The 17,614-nt window shown below is 48.3% G+C and overlaps 1 protein-coding gene across 1 annotated transcript in view; it reads left to right on the top strand.

Annotated features, from left to right (window-relative positions):
* The window catches only part of CCDC33 (coiled-coil domain containing 33), a 171,195-nt gene that overhangs the window by 29,953 nt on the left and 123,628 nt on the right, over window positions 1–17,614 (top strand). Inside the window, exon 2 of the mRNA XM_006888390.1 lies at window positions 5,177–5,340. Coding sequence (XP_006888452.1) covers window positions 5,177–5,340 — 164 coding nt within the window. The remainder of the gene's footprint in view (window positions 1–5,176; window positions 5,341–17,614) is intronic.

Below are 17,614 nucleotides of genomic sequence, written 5' to 3'. Positions count from 1 at the left end.
AATTCCCAGGGGACCCTCTGAAAGGGGATCAGAGTAGCATGAGGCTCATATGGTAGTCTTCAGGAGAACTAAAGGCTCAAGCATTTGATCCTTCATTTTCCCATATATTCTGAGGGCCTTGGGGAGATAGAAGAGGTGGCACTGAATCCAACTAAGAGTAGGGGTCTGACAGTGTGTGAAGGACCTGGGAAGGTTTCAGACAGAAAGTCCAACCTCTCAGTGACCAGTTGAGGAAACCAGACCTCAGGGTGTGGTTGATTTTGGGTCATGTGGGCCGAGCTCCAGACACTCGGTGCATCTCACTAACTGGGCAGACTGATCCAGGAATCCATCCTCCCAGTGGTGACTCCAGGGCCAAAACCCACAGTGAGTCGAGCGCATATTCATTTGTGGGCCCTGGTCTTCCCTTCTTTATATGTGTTTAGGGTCTCCATGGAGCCTTGCTACTCTAAAGACCCTTTCACTTGACCAGAGCCTGACCTTAAATACCAAGTCTGATTAGCTCAAATCTCTAGATAAACCAGTCATCCACCTCTGACCTGAGGAGACTCGCCGTTCCTGTCAGGGACCAATGGTGCTCTTCTGTGATCCCTCACGTAGCCAGCTCTGATTTATCAGCTTGAGGGGCAAAAGTTAGTCACCAGAAATGCCCCCCTGTACTCCAAACTCCCAGTTTACTTACCTACCCTTACTTCTTACAGCCTTGAAAGTTGAAGAGTCTCCGTAGGGCCTCAGAAATCTCCGCCCTTCCTATTTTGCAACTTGCCTTACAGTGATCTGCTTTCTGGCTTGTTTGTTTGGTTCATTCATGTGGTACCTCTCAGTCTATAAGGTTTCCTAGAGAACTGTTGTAGCAGGGGCATCTGACTTCCTCTAACTCCATGAGGTGAAGAAATAATTACCATTTGTATTTGTTGTTATGCAACGTTGAGTCAGAATCAACTTATGGTGGAACCTCCAGTGGGTTTTCAGAGACAATAAACCACACAGGAAAGGACTGTCCATCTTTCTCCCATGGAGCAGCTGGCAGATTTCAACCGCCTGCCTTTCAATTGGCAGCACAACTCCTTACCACTGGACCATCATTAATGCTAGGCAAGGCTGATTCCTGTGAAGTCAAAGTCAGACCTATCTTCTCTCTCCAACCTTTTTATCAACTCTGAAATGAGCCATCCTTCCCATGAAACTCTCTGCCAGGTTCAAGAATTCATTGCAATGATCACAGAGAACTCACAGCCAATATTCATAATTATGTGGTTTGTAAGGGAAGTAACAAGTTACAATGAAGGACTGGAAGAGACTCAGGGTTCAGTTCTTCACTCAGCACAACTTCACAATGGTGTCAGGAGGGAGGTTTCTCCCTGGTGTTCAGCTCCTCAGACTTTCGGGCCTCTTGGGCCCAAACAGTTTCCACCCATTTCGGGCTAGTGTTAACAAGCTCTCTAGTTCCACCCTGAGTGCCCAGAGGCACCCATACAGACAGGAAGCCTACTGCCTGAAGGTCCTCTATTTTTGGGTGGGGATTGTTGTCATGTGCCATCAAGTTAGATCTGACTCATAGCTGACTCCCAGAGGCTGTAAATCACAGAGGAGGAGACTGGAGCAGCTGGCGGGTTTGAACCACATGCCTTTGAGTTAGCAGTGCAGCCTAATTTTGCCAACTGCCCAAAGGCACCTCATTCTGCCAGCGAGCTTCCTGCCTGAAAGTGCTCAGCTTTTTGTTCCTTGAATCAAGAAGCCCACTATACCACCTCCTGCCAATCTCTTGATTGTGCTGCTGCTGCCACCGCCATTGCTTCTCACCATCCATCGCTCACCATCTCCAGTGCTATAGCTCACGCTCTCTTGGGCTTAGAGAGTTTTCAGTAAAATATCCCAGGTCCAAAGGAAGCATTTCTTGATGGTAGTGAAGTACACTGTCTGCTTCTGAGGCCATTTAAAGCCTAACTGACCAATTTCCTTGTTAGAGTTGTATAGACCTTATTTCCATAGTCTCACTCCCCATGAGCATGCCATGCACATTATTTGCATAATAAACTATTTCATTTCCTTGTGAGATATAGCATCTTATTTGCATTGTAGCTTTGGTGGCCTAGTGCTTGAAGACTGTACTTCAATCTCGAAGGCACGTGGCTTGAATCCATCAGTTGCTCCATTGGAGAAAGATGGGCAGTCTCCTCCCGTGCAATTAAGTGCCTCTGAAAACCAGCTGTGGAATCTGTTCTGACTGGACAGTACACAACAATCCAATTATCAGAAGAACTCTGGTGACTTAGTCGATAGGGAGTTGCCCTGCTAACCCAAAGGCTGATCCTCTCTGGTGGTTTGAACCATCCAGCAATTCCTTAGGAGAAAGATGGACAGCCTCCTCTCCTGCAATCTACAGCCTAACAAACTCAATATAGTCAGCTATGAGTTGGTCCCAACTTGATGGCAATGACAACATACAGATGGAGATTGTTAATAATTTCATTTTCCTCAGATCCACAATCAACACTCTTAGTACCAGTAGTCAGGAAATCAAAAGATGAGTTGCATTGGCAAAGTCGGCTGTTAGGGACATCTCCAAAGTGCTAAAGAGCAATGATGTTAGTCTAGAAACTAAGGTGTGCCTGATCTTGGCCATGTTGTTGTTGTTAGGTGCCATTGAGTTAAGTATGATTCAAAGCAACCCTATGAACAAAAGATCTGAACTCTATCCTGTGCCATCCTCACATTTCTTGACACACAAGAGCCCATTGCTGCAGTCACCATGTTAATCTACCTGGTTGAGGGTCTTCCTCACCTTAACTAACTCTCCACCCTTACCAGCATCCTGTCTTTCTTCAAGGAATAGCCCCTCCCTTCATAGTCTTCACAGTTACTTGTTATGCTTGAGAGAGCTGGAGAATTGATGCCTCTGAGTTGTGGTGCCAGAAAAGAGTAGTAATGAACATACCATGAACTGCCAAGAGAACAAATAGGTCTGTCCTGGAGAGGATGAAATCAGGCTACTTCTTAGAGGCAAGGATTTTGAAGCTCTGTCTGACATACTTTGAGCATGTTGACAGGAGGAATCAGTCCTTGGAGAAGAACATCATACTTGGAAGGGTAAGGTCAGTGCAGGATACGAAGGTCCTGAATGAGACAGATTGACACAGTGACAGTGGTAATGGGAGCCAGGTATATTGGAGACAGTGAGATTAGCTCAAGATAGGGCAGAGAAGGGGTGCTCTGGTGGCCTAGTAGCAAGAAGCTGCACTGCAATCCCAGAGGAACACGGTTCGAATCCACCAGATGCTCTGCCGGAGAAGGAAGCGCAATATCCTCCTGTACCAGTCAGATCTGATTTGACGGTACATGCACACAAAATAATAATAAAGAAAAAAAAAGATAGGGCAGAGTTCAGAGCTATTGTTCATAGGGTCACTATGAGTTTTAATTGACTCAATGGTACATAACAACAACTACATATGTACCTATGTTGTTGTTGCTGCTGTATGCCAAGTCAGAACTGACTCATAGCTGACTCTCCACTAGGTTTTCAGAGGTTGTAAATCACAGAAGAGGAGATTGTGCATTTTTCTCCCAAAGAGCAGATAGTGGATTTGAACCATGTGTTTTGATTGAAGTTTTTAAGATCATGGTGAGAAAAGCTATAGAAAAACGATCGATTACACTGCACCACCTCTTCCCAGCTTTCCTTGGCTGCCCCAGAATGTCTCATCACTGTGGTACTGCAGATTGGAATATATATGTGTTTATTTGAGACAATGACCTAGGAGGTCCTATAAGTAGGCAGGTACTTTGTCTTCCTTCATAGTCCACAGGATTTCCTGGTTGGATGATGCATGTGGCCTCTAGGACTGGCATATTCAATAACTTCCATTAATGTATTGAGGGACTCTGTGGATGTTGAAAACTTTGTACTTCATAAAGTGCTGTGCACAGGAAGGACCTTAGGTAGTCAATTCCTAGAACCTCAAAAGCAAGTGGAACGTCAAAATGTCAAGTGAGGGTATTGTCACCCTAATACTTGTGTTTAGAGTGTTGGATCCTCAAATTCCAAAGAAAAATCCTTAGTTTCAAGAAGAGACAGATAGACAGGACCCTTTATTAGCAAGCATAGCTAAGCAAGGCCACCTGCATTCTAAGATTTTCCAAACTCCCTTCCATCAAATGTTAGCAATATGTCAGAAAGAGAAACAGGCTGAGGGGAAGCAGATAGCTGATAATTAAAATTTTTGTTAAATGTCTAGTGCAGTTCTGGTTATCACTTTATCAGTGGAAACTTTTAGACATTATTTCTTCCTGTCAGTCTGGATGTCCAGATGTCTTTCTGAAGGTTCTGAGACAAGTCGAACTTGTTCTGCAAGTTCCAAGCATTTCTATACTAATTAAGAAGATTTATTCTACAATAAATCGTTACTGTAGGGTTAAAAATCATGCAAACCCATTGTTGTTTGGTCAATTCCATTGGGTTTCCAAGCATGAACATCTTTATAAAAGATGACTGCCCATTTTTATACCAGAAAGCAGCTAGTGGATGCAAACGACTGACCTTTTGGTTTGCAGGCCAAAATGTAACACACTACGTCACCGGGGTTCCCAACACAGGGAGCAAAATGCCGTTATTATTACCAACTACCTCCCTTTAGTATCTGTAAAAATAAAAGCTTGTATGTGATTATAGACTTAAAAACTGAGGTGATGTAATCTTAGATAGCCAGAAATTAGGCATGGGTGGAAGGATTCCTGCACCTTCAACCTGCTCTCATCCTGGCAGGGGAGTAGAGGACAGCAGCAGGAGGAAGGCCTGGCACATTCTTGAGCTGGGAGTTATGGGTGAGACAATCTGGTGGACTGACTAAGATGGCTCTGACCAAGAAAGGTGGCCTAGAGAAGGGCAGGCTGGATATAAGTAGACGTTGAGGGAAGAGGCCGTTTCCTCGTTCTGCAACATTCGGCAGGTGGGTCCAGGACTTGGAGGAGAGGCCTGCGAGAGACAGGGGTAAGGGATAGAGGTAAGGAGAAGAAATAAAAGACAAGTACTCCTATAATTCCAGGCTGGGTAGGGAATGGCAGGAGAAGCTATCCATTAGAAGGAAACTGTGTGCGAGACTAGAGGCCATCGAGTGGCAGTTAAGGGAGGTGGCCACACTGGAAGAGGGCACTCAGCTCTGACTCTTCCCCACAGGATCCTGAAGAACCACAGGAACCCCTGAACACCTCTCAGAGCATGAAGTCTGGCATCAGCCACCTCTCTCCCTCTAATAAGGAGACTATCATGATAACGCTCCATGGGGCAATCAACCTTCCTACCTGCAAGGATGGCTCTGAACCATGGCCCTATGTGATAGTGTAAGTGCCTCTTGACAGTGGGACAGGGCAGTAGGAAAGACTGTGACGGAGGCTAAGTTTGGCTATTCGTCATATACGCACACAAAGGTGCTGGGTCTGGGCCTGGGATGTCTGGAGGGGAATCACATAGGGCTGTGGACTCTGCAGATTGCTCCCTTTCCTCCAAGTCCTTTCCTCTGGTACATGAGATGAAGCCTCCAGGGTTGCACAATTGAAAGAGCTAAGAGCTCTAGCAAGTTGTTCATTGATCCCTTATCTAGCTGGCATCATCTTGTCTATAACTCTGACCTCACAGGGCAGAGCTCTTGTAAACAGAGGTCCAGGCTGATGTTGGGGGAAGGGCCATGGTCACAGGATGGGGAAGGTAAAAGCAAGCCTCTTTGGACCTCTGGGTGTCTCTTCTGACCACAGTCAACCCTGAGCAGGGTCTTTACAGCTACCCTCCTCCTTGACATCATCCCCATCACTACAAAGTCATTAGTTCTGTTCTTTGATGCACCTCTTCTCCAACCCTCCTCCGACCTGAGCTGAGACCTGGATTTCTTCTTCTCACAGCCTAGTATATGAGGCCAATCTGCTAGTCACATCTTCCAAAAGGACATTGAGACATCTAGCCCCCTCATCTCAATTTGAGCATTAGACATTTTCTCAGATTTTACTATAAGCACTATGCAATAACGTCCTGTCCAGTATGTCTGTGGTCCCTCAACTCCTCCAGCAGATATTCCAAAGCCACCACTGCCTCCCACCATACTACTATCCACACCTCCTTACCCCCAGTCCCATCATCATCACCATTTCCTGCCAACAGGCTTTTGCCCATAGCTTCCATTACAGAACTGCCTGCTCAAGCCCCTCACCTCCCCCTGCTGAAATCCTCTACTTTCAGAGTCTTGCTTATGAAGTCTTCTCCTCCAGGCAGCCACCAGAGTTGCTCTCTCCTGCCTCTGAACTCCCACAACTGGAACACTGCCTGACCTACTTATATATAAGCATAGCTTTATATCCACTGCTAAGTGATTCTCCCCAAGGGTAGGATCTGGGACTCTTTCTCTGCCCGCCCCCCCCTCCCCCAAATTGGGCTCACCAAGGTCAATATGCCTTCTTCCGTTTCTGCGGTAATGCACCCAGCATAGACCTGAGCACAGGCTTAGGGTCAAGGGAGTGACTGAGGCAGATATTCGTTCCTATAGCAACAACCCTTCTCTCATCCTTTCCCCCCTCCCCCATACACACAGAGTGAAAGGGAATCTAAACTGGTGACCAACAGGTGAAACACTTGCTTGCCTGGAAAGGCCTCATCTCCACCAGCTCGACTCCTCCCCTTTCCCCTCCCCCAATTCCACTTCCCTGGTGGTGGAAGGACAGGTGGTAGAGAGCAGGCTTGGCAGGGAGGCTGGTTTCTAGCTAGGAGCTCGCCTTCTCCCTTCAGCTATTTCCATAAACCAATTATCGCCGATCATCTCTGGAGATGGAGGCGCTGCCTATCACCAATCCAGCCTGGGCGGTGGGGCGGGGAGCTGGGAGGCCGCCGAGCTCCTCTGCAGGCTGCGCGACCTGCGCTGTCACCCCGTTTCCATGGGAACGTGCAAGGGTAGCCCAGAGCCTGGGTGGCGGGCGTGGAGGGCTGGGCTCACGGATCCTGCCTGCGCCCTCCCAGGGGCTGCAGCTCGAGGGGCGGAGAGGGCAGGAGATGTGTGACAGGTGGGGGGTGGGGAGCTCATTGCTGCACCCATCCCCACCCAAGGAGGGGGCAGGGAGCCGGCCTGCTGGCGATGGTGCTAATGAGATGCAAATGAACTGCGAAGGGAGGGCTTCCAGGATGGAGACCCAGCTGTCAGGATCTGAACAGGGCTTCCACTGCTAACCCCAGCCCCGCAGGAACCTCAGAGAGTCTCCTTGGGGATCTTGAGCCTTGGAAAGAATAGAGTAGCCACAGTGTCTAATTGGAAATACAGAAAAACAAAGCTTAAAATAAGCACAAGAAAGTCTGCTAAAGTTCTCATTTTATGATGACTACTACAACCCTTTGATACATGTACCATCTCATTCTTTCAAAACATTTCCCCCATCTTTTTTGTTGACCTGTTATTCCAGTATCCTAAGCTTAATTGACCAAGCTTAGTTTTCTGTTATATTCACTATCCCACTCACCTCAAATTGGGGTGTGGGGGGTGTAGGTGTTGGGTGCTTTGAATTCCTGTCTCAGTCTGGATCTGCCCTTCTAACTGGGTTTGTTGGTTATAGAAAGGTAGATTTTCCCAACAAAGGGTTAGGGGGCACATGGTACGGGGGTCGAGGGGTAGCTTCTGGCTGAGAATGACCCATTAGTGGGAAACTGAGGAGATACCAGGCCCTAAGATGGGGACACCCTACCCTAGGTTGGGGTATTCCCACTTCACAACTTATACAGGCATCTTCCTTGAGACATTTTAGTTTGTGTCCCCTACCCTGACTATCCCAGGATAACAAGTCCACTGGGCAATGGGAAACACTTGTTTATCTTGTGGTTCTTTCTTCCTCCTTCTGAGCTATTCACCTGGCTTTCAGTGCAACTCCATTTCTTCACTGAGCACCATTGCTGGTCCTATGCCCAATGGGCATTTCTGGGTGATCCTGTGTTGTTGTTGAGTACCATCAAGTAAGAACCAACCCATAGCTGACCCTTCGGTTAGTTTTCAGAGAAAGTAAATCACATAAGAGATTCACCATCTGTCTCCTGTGGAGCAGCTGGTAGATTTGAACTGTGTGCCTTTGAGACTGTAGCACAGCTTCTTACCACTAGGCCACCAAAGCTAATGGATGATATTAGTCCCTTATAAGTCTATCTGAAGCCCTTTCTTCTCTTGGTTTCCAAGATAGCCCACTCTCTTCCTTTCCTCTGTGGCCAGGCTTTTCTGTGTCTCTTCCCTGCTATTAAATGTCTGTGTGTCTCGGGTTTTGACCTTCTGTGGCTCTTCCTTTCCTATGCTCTCTCCTGAGGTGATTCTACTTACATCCTGGCAACAGAAATCACATCCTTTTGTGCTCAGCCTTGTCCATTTCCTCTCCTGTCTCTCGGCCACTTCTCTCCACTAACTCTCCACAGCTCACTGAGGCTGCTCTACTGTTCTTAGTTGTTCTTCTAACTCTAATCTTGTTCCTTCTTCCAGTCACAGCCTTTGGAGGATTGAATCCCTTGCCTTGAGTCTTCCAATGCTTTCTCACCTTCCCTGGCTCCCCAGCAACAAAGCCCACCCTCCCCTCTCTGCTCCAGCCACCATGAACATCCTCAATTCTCTGAGCAGGCCTTGCACACTCTCTTCTTCAGAAGAACCGGCCTTCCACTCAGTGTTGAGATTCAGTTTCACATGTGCTTTTATGTCATTATTATTTTACTTTGTGTCAGAACTCCCTGCTCCAACCATGTGCCACTAACTCCGTGAGGGCAACCACCAGGCCAGTTTTACTCACCATGTCAGTAGAGACAGTCTCTGGAGCAGAGAAGGATGTTGATAAACAAATGTAGAAGAAAAGAACAAAGGGACAAATAAGTGAATGAATCAGACCCTGCTATTAGCTTGCTGTGTAACTTTGAGAGTTAAACCTTACTTCTCAATGCCTGCGAAACTGCCCTAAGAACCTGGGCTATGGTGATATGATGGTGGAGCCTTTGGGGGAGATGTTGACAGGGCTAAGGCACGGATTAGGGAGAATCCTCAGCAGTGCCCACAGTTGGTATGTGAGACCTATCAGAAGAAAATCAACAGACTAGGATTAGGATGACCCAGAGGCTGCCTCTGATTCCCTGTGTGACCTCAGGTTGGTTCCTCCCCTACCTGGTCTTCTCAAGACCCGGATGTAAAGTTGACCCCGGTGCTCTCCCAAGCCTGTTACAATTTGATAGTCTGAAGTCAGCTGCCTGTATGGTTTGGTCTCTGGCCTGGAAAACAGCTTCAGTTCTTTAGAAGCAATAAGATCCCCAGCTGAGCAGCCCTGAGACAGGTTCCATGTCCAGGCCTTCTGGACAGGAGCCCAGGCTCAGGGTTCCCCAGGCTTGCTTGGCTCAAGGCTCTGGGGCCTAAGCAGTGCCCAGCACCTGTCTCCCAGCCTGGCACAGAGAGACCTGCCAGTCAGAGCACAGCAGAGACAGAAAGGTAGTGGCACTGGCAGGTGGGGGTGCTCCGGCACACAGGGGGATATTGGGAAGGGGCAGCCAGGAGACAGCATGTTAAGGTTCTGACTCTTGGCTAAAGGCTGGGTAGCTGGGCTGCCAGGGCTGGCTGCTGCTTCTCTGACTGCCTGTTGCTAAGAGCTAAGGAATGGGGTGGGGTGGGGGTGGGGGGCGGACACAGCCAGTACCACCAAGGAGGGGCACAGCTTCCTATAGGTACATGGGTGGGTTGGCTCAGGCCAGGGGAGAGGGAGGTCAGTTAGAATCACGCTCAGGGAAACTGTGGTTTCCTTGGTTAAGCCTGAGAGCCCTGATTCTGGTCCCAGATTGAGCCCTGAGCCCAGTCATACTCTGATTTCTAACCCTCCTTATACACTTAGCCCTGAGCCTGGTCCCACTCTGAGGCCTCACTCTAATCACGATTGTGCCCTCATCTTGGTCCCAGACTGAGCCTGTACTCTGTAGACTAATTGGAAAAAGTATTGAAAGTAGGGTAATTATCTGAAATAACAAAGGGAAAGAAAATGAATGCTATATTTATCAAATGTCTACCATGTAGCTAGGGAACTCTGGTGGCCTAGTGGCAAAAAGCTGCGCTAAACTCCCAAAGACATGTGGTTCAAGGCCACCAGCTGCTCCTTGGGAGGTCGGCGGTCTCCTCCTGTGTAATTAACTGCCTCTGAAAACCTGCCAGATGGTCAGCTATGGGTCTCAATTCCAACCCTACAATACACAATAACAACAACAACCATGTAGCTGGAGTGATTGCTTCATATAATGTAATCCAAAACTCTATGCATAATATTGTTATTGTGTGCTGTTGGGTCAGAACTGGCTCATAGCTGATCCTCCAGTGGGTTTTTAGAGACTGTAAATCACACAGTAGGAAACTGTCCATCTTTCTTTCTTAGAGCTGCTGGTGGATTTGAACTGCCTGCCTTTAGGCTGGCAACCCAATGCCTTAGCACTCAGCCTCCAGAGCTCCCTTTTTATATTATCATACCACTTTATAAATGAGGCTCCTGAGGCTCAGAGCATTTTCATGACTTGTCCAAGGTCACAGAACTTTGAATCCCCACACCACAATCTGGTATTCCAAAATCTAATCTCTTTCCACCTTGCCTTGACCTTTTGCATATGGTGTGTCTGGAGACCCCTCCTGGGAGCTGAACTTCATACCACCTCTCCGTCTGGCTGTGAGCCTGTAGTCAAGGGCCTCAGAGGACGGAGATCCAGGCAAGTGGGTGGAGACCCAGCATGACTCACTGGTGACCTGGGAGATTGTCTCCTGCAACCAGAGGGCTGGGCTCAGCTAAAATAACAATCATGGTGACCGTGACTGTGATCATAGGAACACAACCAGGAATAAAGCAGCCCTCATCTGCTGCTTTACTTCCCACCTGGAAGGGCTCCATCTTCTCCACACGGCATTCTCACAACAGCCCCAGAAGCAGGCTGTGTTGGACCCATGTTACAGACAAGAGGCCAAGGCCCAGGGGAGTGAAGGGACTTATCTGAGGTCACAGGGCTGGTTAGAGGAAGACGACTGTCAATGACTGGCTCCAGCAGAGGCCAAGTCGCCAAGATGTATGTGGGAAAAGGCGAAGGTCAGGGAGCAGGCTCTGGCTGAGTCCTGGTCTCCCACCCACACCTGCTCCAAATGACGTAGCTCCCTCAGGCTGAGCCTCCAAATTTTTATTCAGTGAGAACATCCCTGCATCCCAGAGCTGTAAACACAGCTGGCGTCAGTGGTTAAAAGGAGAGTTGGCCTGGGACCCCTGGGCAGATGACAACCACAGGATTCTTTCCAGATGTTCCCTGTTGCCCCGCCCAAAGCCCCTGAGGACTTTTCATGCCTGAGACACTTATTCAGATCCCAAAAGAACGAGTCCTACCCCGGGGACATTGGAATCCTAGAAGGGCAGCTGAGGGCAAAGTCTGCCTAAGAGAAACAAATTTTTTTTAAATTATCTTTTATTTTATTATTTTTTGTGCGTGTACCGTCAAATTGGACCTGACTAGGACAGGAGGAGATTACCCTTCCTTCTCCAGAAGAGCATCTGGTGGATTCGAACCGCGTACCTCTGGGATTGCAGTGCAGCTTCTTGCCACTAGGCCGCCAGAGCTCCCTTAAGAGAAACAAATTTTAAGGGGAGATTTCAGGACGAGAGACCAGGTCCTCATGACATTTATTAGGTCGGCTGTCTCCGCTGCTTAGTTCTGAGCATACTCAGAGTGTAGTCTGGGCTCCTCCCTCCATGGGCATTTCTGACCTGACTCACTACCCTGTTTCGCTCTGTTTGTGTCTGGCCCTCATGGGATTCAGGACTGGAGGTCACGTGATCTAGTGAAAAGTGAGGGAGACCATTGGGCAGAGAGCTGGGGCTCTGGATTCCATTTCAGCTCTCCCTGTCCTTGTGATCTCCCTATTTCTTTTATCTCTTCCCCAGAACACACACACACACACACACACACACACACACACACACACACACACACGACAGAAAATGCTTTCATCAGATGAATCTGTACCAGAGGTGGCAGTCAGTGCTGTTTGAGTCCACGCAAGTTATTTAAATCTGCAACTCACCAGACACATGACACAACAGAGAGCAGGAGAGACTGTGACAATTTGGAAAACACACAGCTCCCTTCTGCAGTTGGGAAGGTCACAATTATTAGGTCTGACCCAAATCCTTTCTGCTCAAAACCTGCATCCTTGAGAAAGGGAATACAAAAAAAGGGGCACCTTCACAGTGACCTATTAAGGGTACCAAGTCAAGATGAGCGAGCTGCCCAATGGTGACTCACCCACGCCTATAACTTGCCAAGGTGACTGCCATTCCCTGCTCATGAGGATGTGATGTTGACTGACAGATGGGCTTTCCTCCCTCTGCCTAGGAGGATGGCTTTCAGGGAGTTGCACCAAGCTAGTCGCAGGAGAGATGACAGCATGCCACTAGAAAAGCTGGCAGATGGGCCAGGCAGGGGCCATTCTTGACCCTGCATCCTTTCTCCTCTCAGAGGGGGAGAAAACTATCTCTGAGGAAAAGGAAATTCTCTTCCCAGGATAGAGAAAAGGGGGCAACAGTGCCCAGGAGAATGGGTGTGAGTCTGACTTCACACTAATCTCAAACCTCTGTGATTATGGCTTCCTCCTGGGCTGTGTGGAACGAATATATGCCCTGCCCTGACTGCCTCCCTGAGCTGCTAAGGGGCTAAAGGGGGCACATTGGCCATGAAGCCCTCCCTCCCCTTGAAAGAAGGGATTGCTATTTCAGATGAAATCTGAGTTGGCGAGGAGAAGCAGTATTCTTAATTCACAGAAGGATTCTTCTCTTTGCCGAAGTACCCATCCTAGAGTGAGTTCCTGGGAATTTATCATTTCTTCTTTCCCGAAGGAAATCTGGAGAGAAGCCAGGCCTGCGTGGATGGAGGCCTCAGCCAGGCCCTTGTCCTCAGCCAGGCCCTAGTTACAAGGGGGTTTCATGCTCCAGAGTCAGTTACTCTGCACATTGTTGAGGCCCACCTATAGTGTTGTAGAATCATCAGCAATTAGTGATGCTTCATTAGAGTCTAATTAATAAATGAAACCCAGGATGAGAGAGCCCATCACTTTGCCAAGAGTAATAGCCCTGATCATTCCTCAAGTGGCAGCCCCCCTGCCTCACCCAAGGCTCAAAACCCTCCAGGATCAATGTCCCACCTTCAGTGCTAGGCACTCAGGGTGGAGGCAGGTCCTGGCTGGGACCTGTGGATTAGCGGTTATGGGGGAATCAGAGAGCAGAGAGAAGGGAGTTTCCGACTAGATCCGCCTTCTCTCAGGATAGGGACCTCAGCTCATCTCAACTCCTTTGAGCAGAGGCCCAAGGTCCAACCAGCATCTGCACCAGGCTGAGACTTTGGGTACATTTTAGCTTGACCAAGGGCAAAAATAAGAGGGCTAGCTAGGACCTTTCCTTCCTATTTGTTCACACCCAGAGGGTACTGCCTTTGAGGGTAGAGACAAAGGAGCTAAAGTGAGAACAGGAGGTGGGGAGCGGAAGGCCACAGCTCTGCCTCACTTCTCTAGCTGCTCTGACCTGCTTGACCAAGATCAGCCAGCCAGCCCATCTCTGTCACCTGCCCATGAGCCATTTCGAGTCGCACTCCAAGCCTCAGTTTCTTCTGTCTTATCCATTCAAGTCCTTCTTCCCATAGAAAATTTCTGTCATGAGTCAGTGGTATCAGAAACACACAATCTAGCTGTCCTTAGAGGCCAAACCTCCCACCACTGTCCCTGTTGCAAAAGGGCTGGCTCTTGGGTGAATGCCTTCCAGGGACAGAGTGTGGTCCAGGCATGGGGCCTTGGAATGTGGCTGCCTCATGAATATATAGGAGAGGCCATCTCTGCCTTAGAGGCAGGTCTGGAGGATGGAGGAACAGGGGACTTGCCCTGCCTTCTCAGGACAGAGTGGAGCCCTATCATGGGTGCACCAGGCACCTGGGGAGAGGTGGGAGGAAAATCCAGAGAGCAAGGGTGGAAAGCAGGGGTGGAGAGCAGGGGTGGAGAGCAGGGAGGAGAGCAGGGTGTGGCTCCCACTATCCTACTCTCTCCCTCCCTCAGCTCTGGGAACCAGACAGCATATTTGCTCAAAGCCATGACCTTGATAAAAGAAAACAAAGACCTTTGAGTTCTCTCCTTCCCACTCAGGCTGGGCCTGGCCCCCACCTTCTTCTGGGATGGGCACCCCAGGGACACCAGCCTCTGTTCTGCCAAACATATGAGTTCACTTTTAACATCCTAGGGGGTAAGAGGAGGACACTTGCTAGCGGTCTGGTGTCTTGGCCTGCTGCTCTGGGCCTCTGAGCTTCAGTTCCATGTTGGTACGGCTTCCTGGTCATGGCTGTAGGAAGTCTGAGCCCTAAGATAGGGTTCTAGTTCCAGTTACGGCAGTTAACCCTCTGGAGCTTGGCTGCAGAGCTAGAGAGGGGTTTTTGTGGACAGAGTGAGAAGGACAGGCTACCGAAGAGCACCTCTGGACTCTGAAAGTGTGCTGGGGGCCTGGGGGACCTAACACTCAGCATCCTATGCACTCACCCTAAGGCCACATGTGGGGGCTGTGGGCAGGGGTGAGCTGGTCCTCACCCCTCTTCTCTGAAGCCTCCCAGTCTCCTCTTGTCTCTGGCTTCAAGAACAGCATCGGGACCCCAGAGGGATCAGCTGTGCCAGGAAAAGCCATTATCCTGACAGCCTTGCTCTCTACCTGCTAAAAGCCTCAACCATCCCCAGGGACCTCACCCCCTCCCAAGCTATTTCATCTCCACTCACCTAACCCGGCCTCCCTGTTGATGGTTGGGAGGGAGGGGAAAGGCTGACTTAACCCTTTCTGCCCTGTGGAAGTGGGCACCAATGCACCTTCCTTGCTACTCCTTCTCCATCCCTTTCTAACGAGAATCCCTAGAATCCTGTAGGGGAAGGGACAAGAGGCTCCAGAGGTCAAGAGGGGAGAAGAGAGGCTGGCAACGTGCAGGTCACGAGCTCTAATCAGAGTCCAGCACTGCTCTCCTGAGACTTAAGTCAGGTGCTCCCCAACCCTGGTGCTGGCTTCTGCGTGCACACAGATGCGCTTGATGATACCTGGAAGCTCCCAGAGACACAAAAGACTATGTGTCATGTGCACAAGTCCTGTGCCCAGTGTGGGCTTGGTATTTGGGTGCTAGAAGGCATCTCCTTATGTCACAGAGCCTGTTGCTCTGGCCTCTGCAGAGTGCAGCTCCCTGAGGGGGCGGCTGGGAGCAGTGGATAGAATGGTTGCCAGAGAACACCAAAGTTTAGATTCTTGGGGTATGGCTATGGAAGGGAGTCAGGGCATAGAGGGGCTTGGATTTCACCCTGCAATCAGCCTTGGACATAGAGCTGGGAAGGAAGGAACTCCAGGCCCTTATCCTGCCCAGGGGTGGAGGCGTTATTTTTTTTTTTTTTTGCATCAGTTCAAATTTTATTAATACAATGAAACAATTTTTAAAGTTTAACAAATCCTGTATTTTCACTCATTTTTCTATTTATTTATTTATTTTAATGAAAGTTTACAGAGACTGGATTTCCTTTCATTCATTGTTTCCATTGATTTTTCTTTTTTTTTAATTTAGGTTGTTTATTTTTCATTTCAGTGAACATCTACAGAGATTTTGGGATTCCATTCATTCATTGTTGCACCCTTCTCCCCGCACAAACCCCTCCCCCCCCCTTTCTTCTCTTCAGCTGGCAGTCTCCCACAGGCTCATCGGGCAAGGTGTCTCTAGATGGCGCTGACTCTGCAAGGTCCTCTAAGGGGGAACACTTCTGCTCTACTTTGTTGTCAAGTCTAACATGACTCAGAGCGACCATGTGAACAACAGACCTGAACCTTATCCAATCCTGCCCGAACCTCATCATCTCCACCATGCTTGAACCCATTCCTACAGTCACTATGTCTATCCATCTCATTGAGAGGCTTCCTCTCTTTCTCTGACCCTCTCCCTTCCTCAGCATGCTGCCTTTTTCCACAGACAGGCCCCTCCTGACAACAAGGCCGAAGTATGTGAGAGGAAGTTTCACCATTTTTGCCTTTAAGGAGCACCATGGTTGGTTTCCTCTTTCATATCACAAAAAAAGATAAGAATACAAATGGGCAAAACAACCAGGAGATATCATCTCACCCCAGTAAAAATAGGAAAATTTAACAAAACAGCAAACATCAAATGCTGGTGAGGTTGTGGAGAAACTGGAACCCTTACTCACTGTTGGTGGGTGTGTAAAATGGTGCAACCACTATGGAAGGCAGTATGGTGCTTTCTCAAAAAGTTGCAAATATAAATACCATTTGACCCAGCAATTCCACTACTGGGAATATACCCCAAAGAGTCCATAACTGCCACCCAAGTAGATATATGCACACCCATGTTTACTGCAGCTTTGCTTGTAATAGCAAAGAATTAGAAACAACCTAAGTGCCCATCAACAAATGAATGCATAGAGAAGCTCTGGTATATTCACACAATGGAATACTATGCTGCATTGAACAACAAGGAACTCATGAAATAGTATACAAAATGGGTGACCCTGGAGGACATTATGCTGAGTGAAATATCTCAGTTGCAAAAGGACAAATACTGCATAGTGCCACTGTTGTAAAATGGGACTGACATCAGGGTTGGGGGAAGAATGAGAAAGAGGGGATAAATAATGTATACTGCATTGAAACAAGTGAATTAGAGACCTGTTTAAAAGGGATATATGATTAGGTATTCTTGTCAGGACAGGAGTCCAGAACAAAGGCTGCATAGTGGAGTAGACTTGGGGGGAGGGATTATATAACAATGAAATAATTTTTCTTTTTTCTTTTTTCAAAAAGAAGAACGAACTGGGGGAGGGGAAGGGATGGGTAGGAAGAAAAGTGCAACAATGAATGAATGGAAATCCAAAGTCTCTGTAAACTTTGATAAAAAAAGAATATAAATGGGGCCTGTTATGGGCTAGGAGCAGCTTCTTCACGTGCTTCCAATCCTCATAACTACATTCTAAGATAGACACCATTCACAGAGGAGTCAGCTGAGGTTCAGAGAAAGAACTTCACCAAGAAACCATTGTGATTGCAAACTTAGTGTGTGACTCCAAAGCTGGTCCTGAATTCCTACGATTCTCTAGAGACTTCCACTGTAGACCAGAGTCAGGACAAGGTGGAGAGAAAGAGGTCGAGGGCAAGGGCAGGTTGTGGGGGAACAGGGACAGAGTCCACGATCCTTAGTACTGTGGAGTAATATATGTTCATGGTGTTGATTGTGGTAGTATTAACTCACGTTACTTAACAATGTCGCATCATGCTGTTTACACGTAGCCAGTCACTCCACGTCCATAAAACCCCTGCTGAGTGGGGAATTTTCTGTTGCAATTTTATGGATGAAGAGACTAATACATGGTCAGGTAGCATTCCCAAAGTCACATAGCCAGTACATGGTAGGGTAGAAATTAAGACCCAGGCAATCTGCCTGCAGGGTCTCTGTTATAATCAGTACATGACTCTGCTCCCAAGGTCAAAGTAGAGGGGTTGTTGTTGTTATGTGCCGTCGAGTTGTTTGCGACTCATAGCGACCCTATGT

The sequence above is a fragment of the Elephantulus edwardii genome, unplaced genomic scaffold (genome assembly GCF_000299155.1).
Source record: "Elephantulus edwardii isolate Elephantulus edwardi_28Jun2011 unplaced genomic scaffold, EleEdw1.0 scaffold00066, whole genome shotgun sequence".
Lineage (NCBI taxonomy): Eukaryota > Metazoa > Chordata > Mammalia > Macroscelidea > Macroscelididae > Elephantulus > Elephantulus edwardii.
This window is presented reverse-complemented; position numbering and strand designations above follow the sequence as displayed.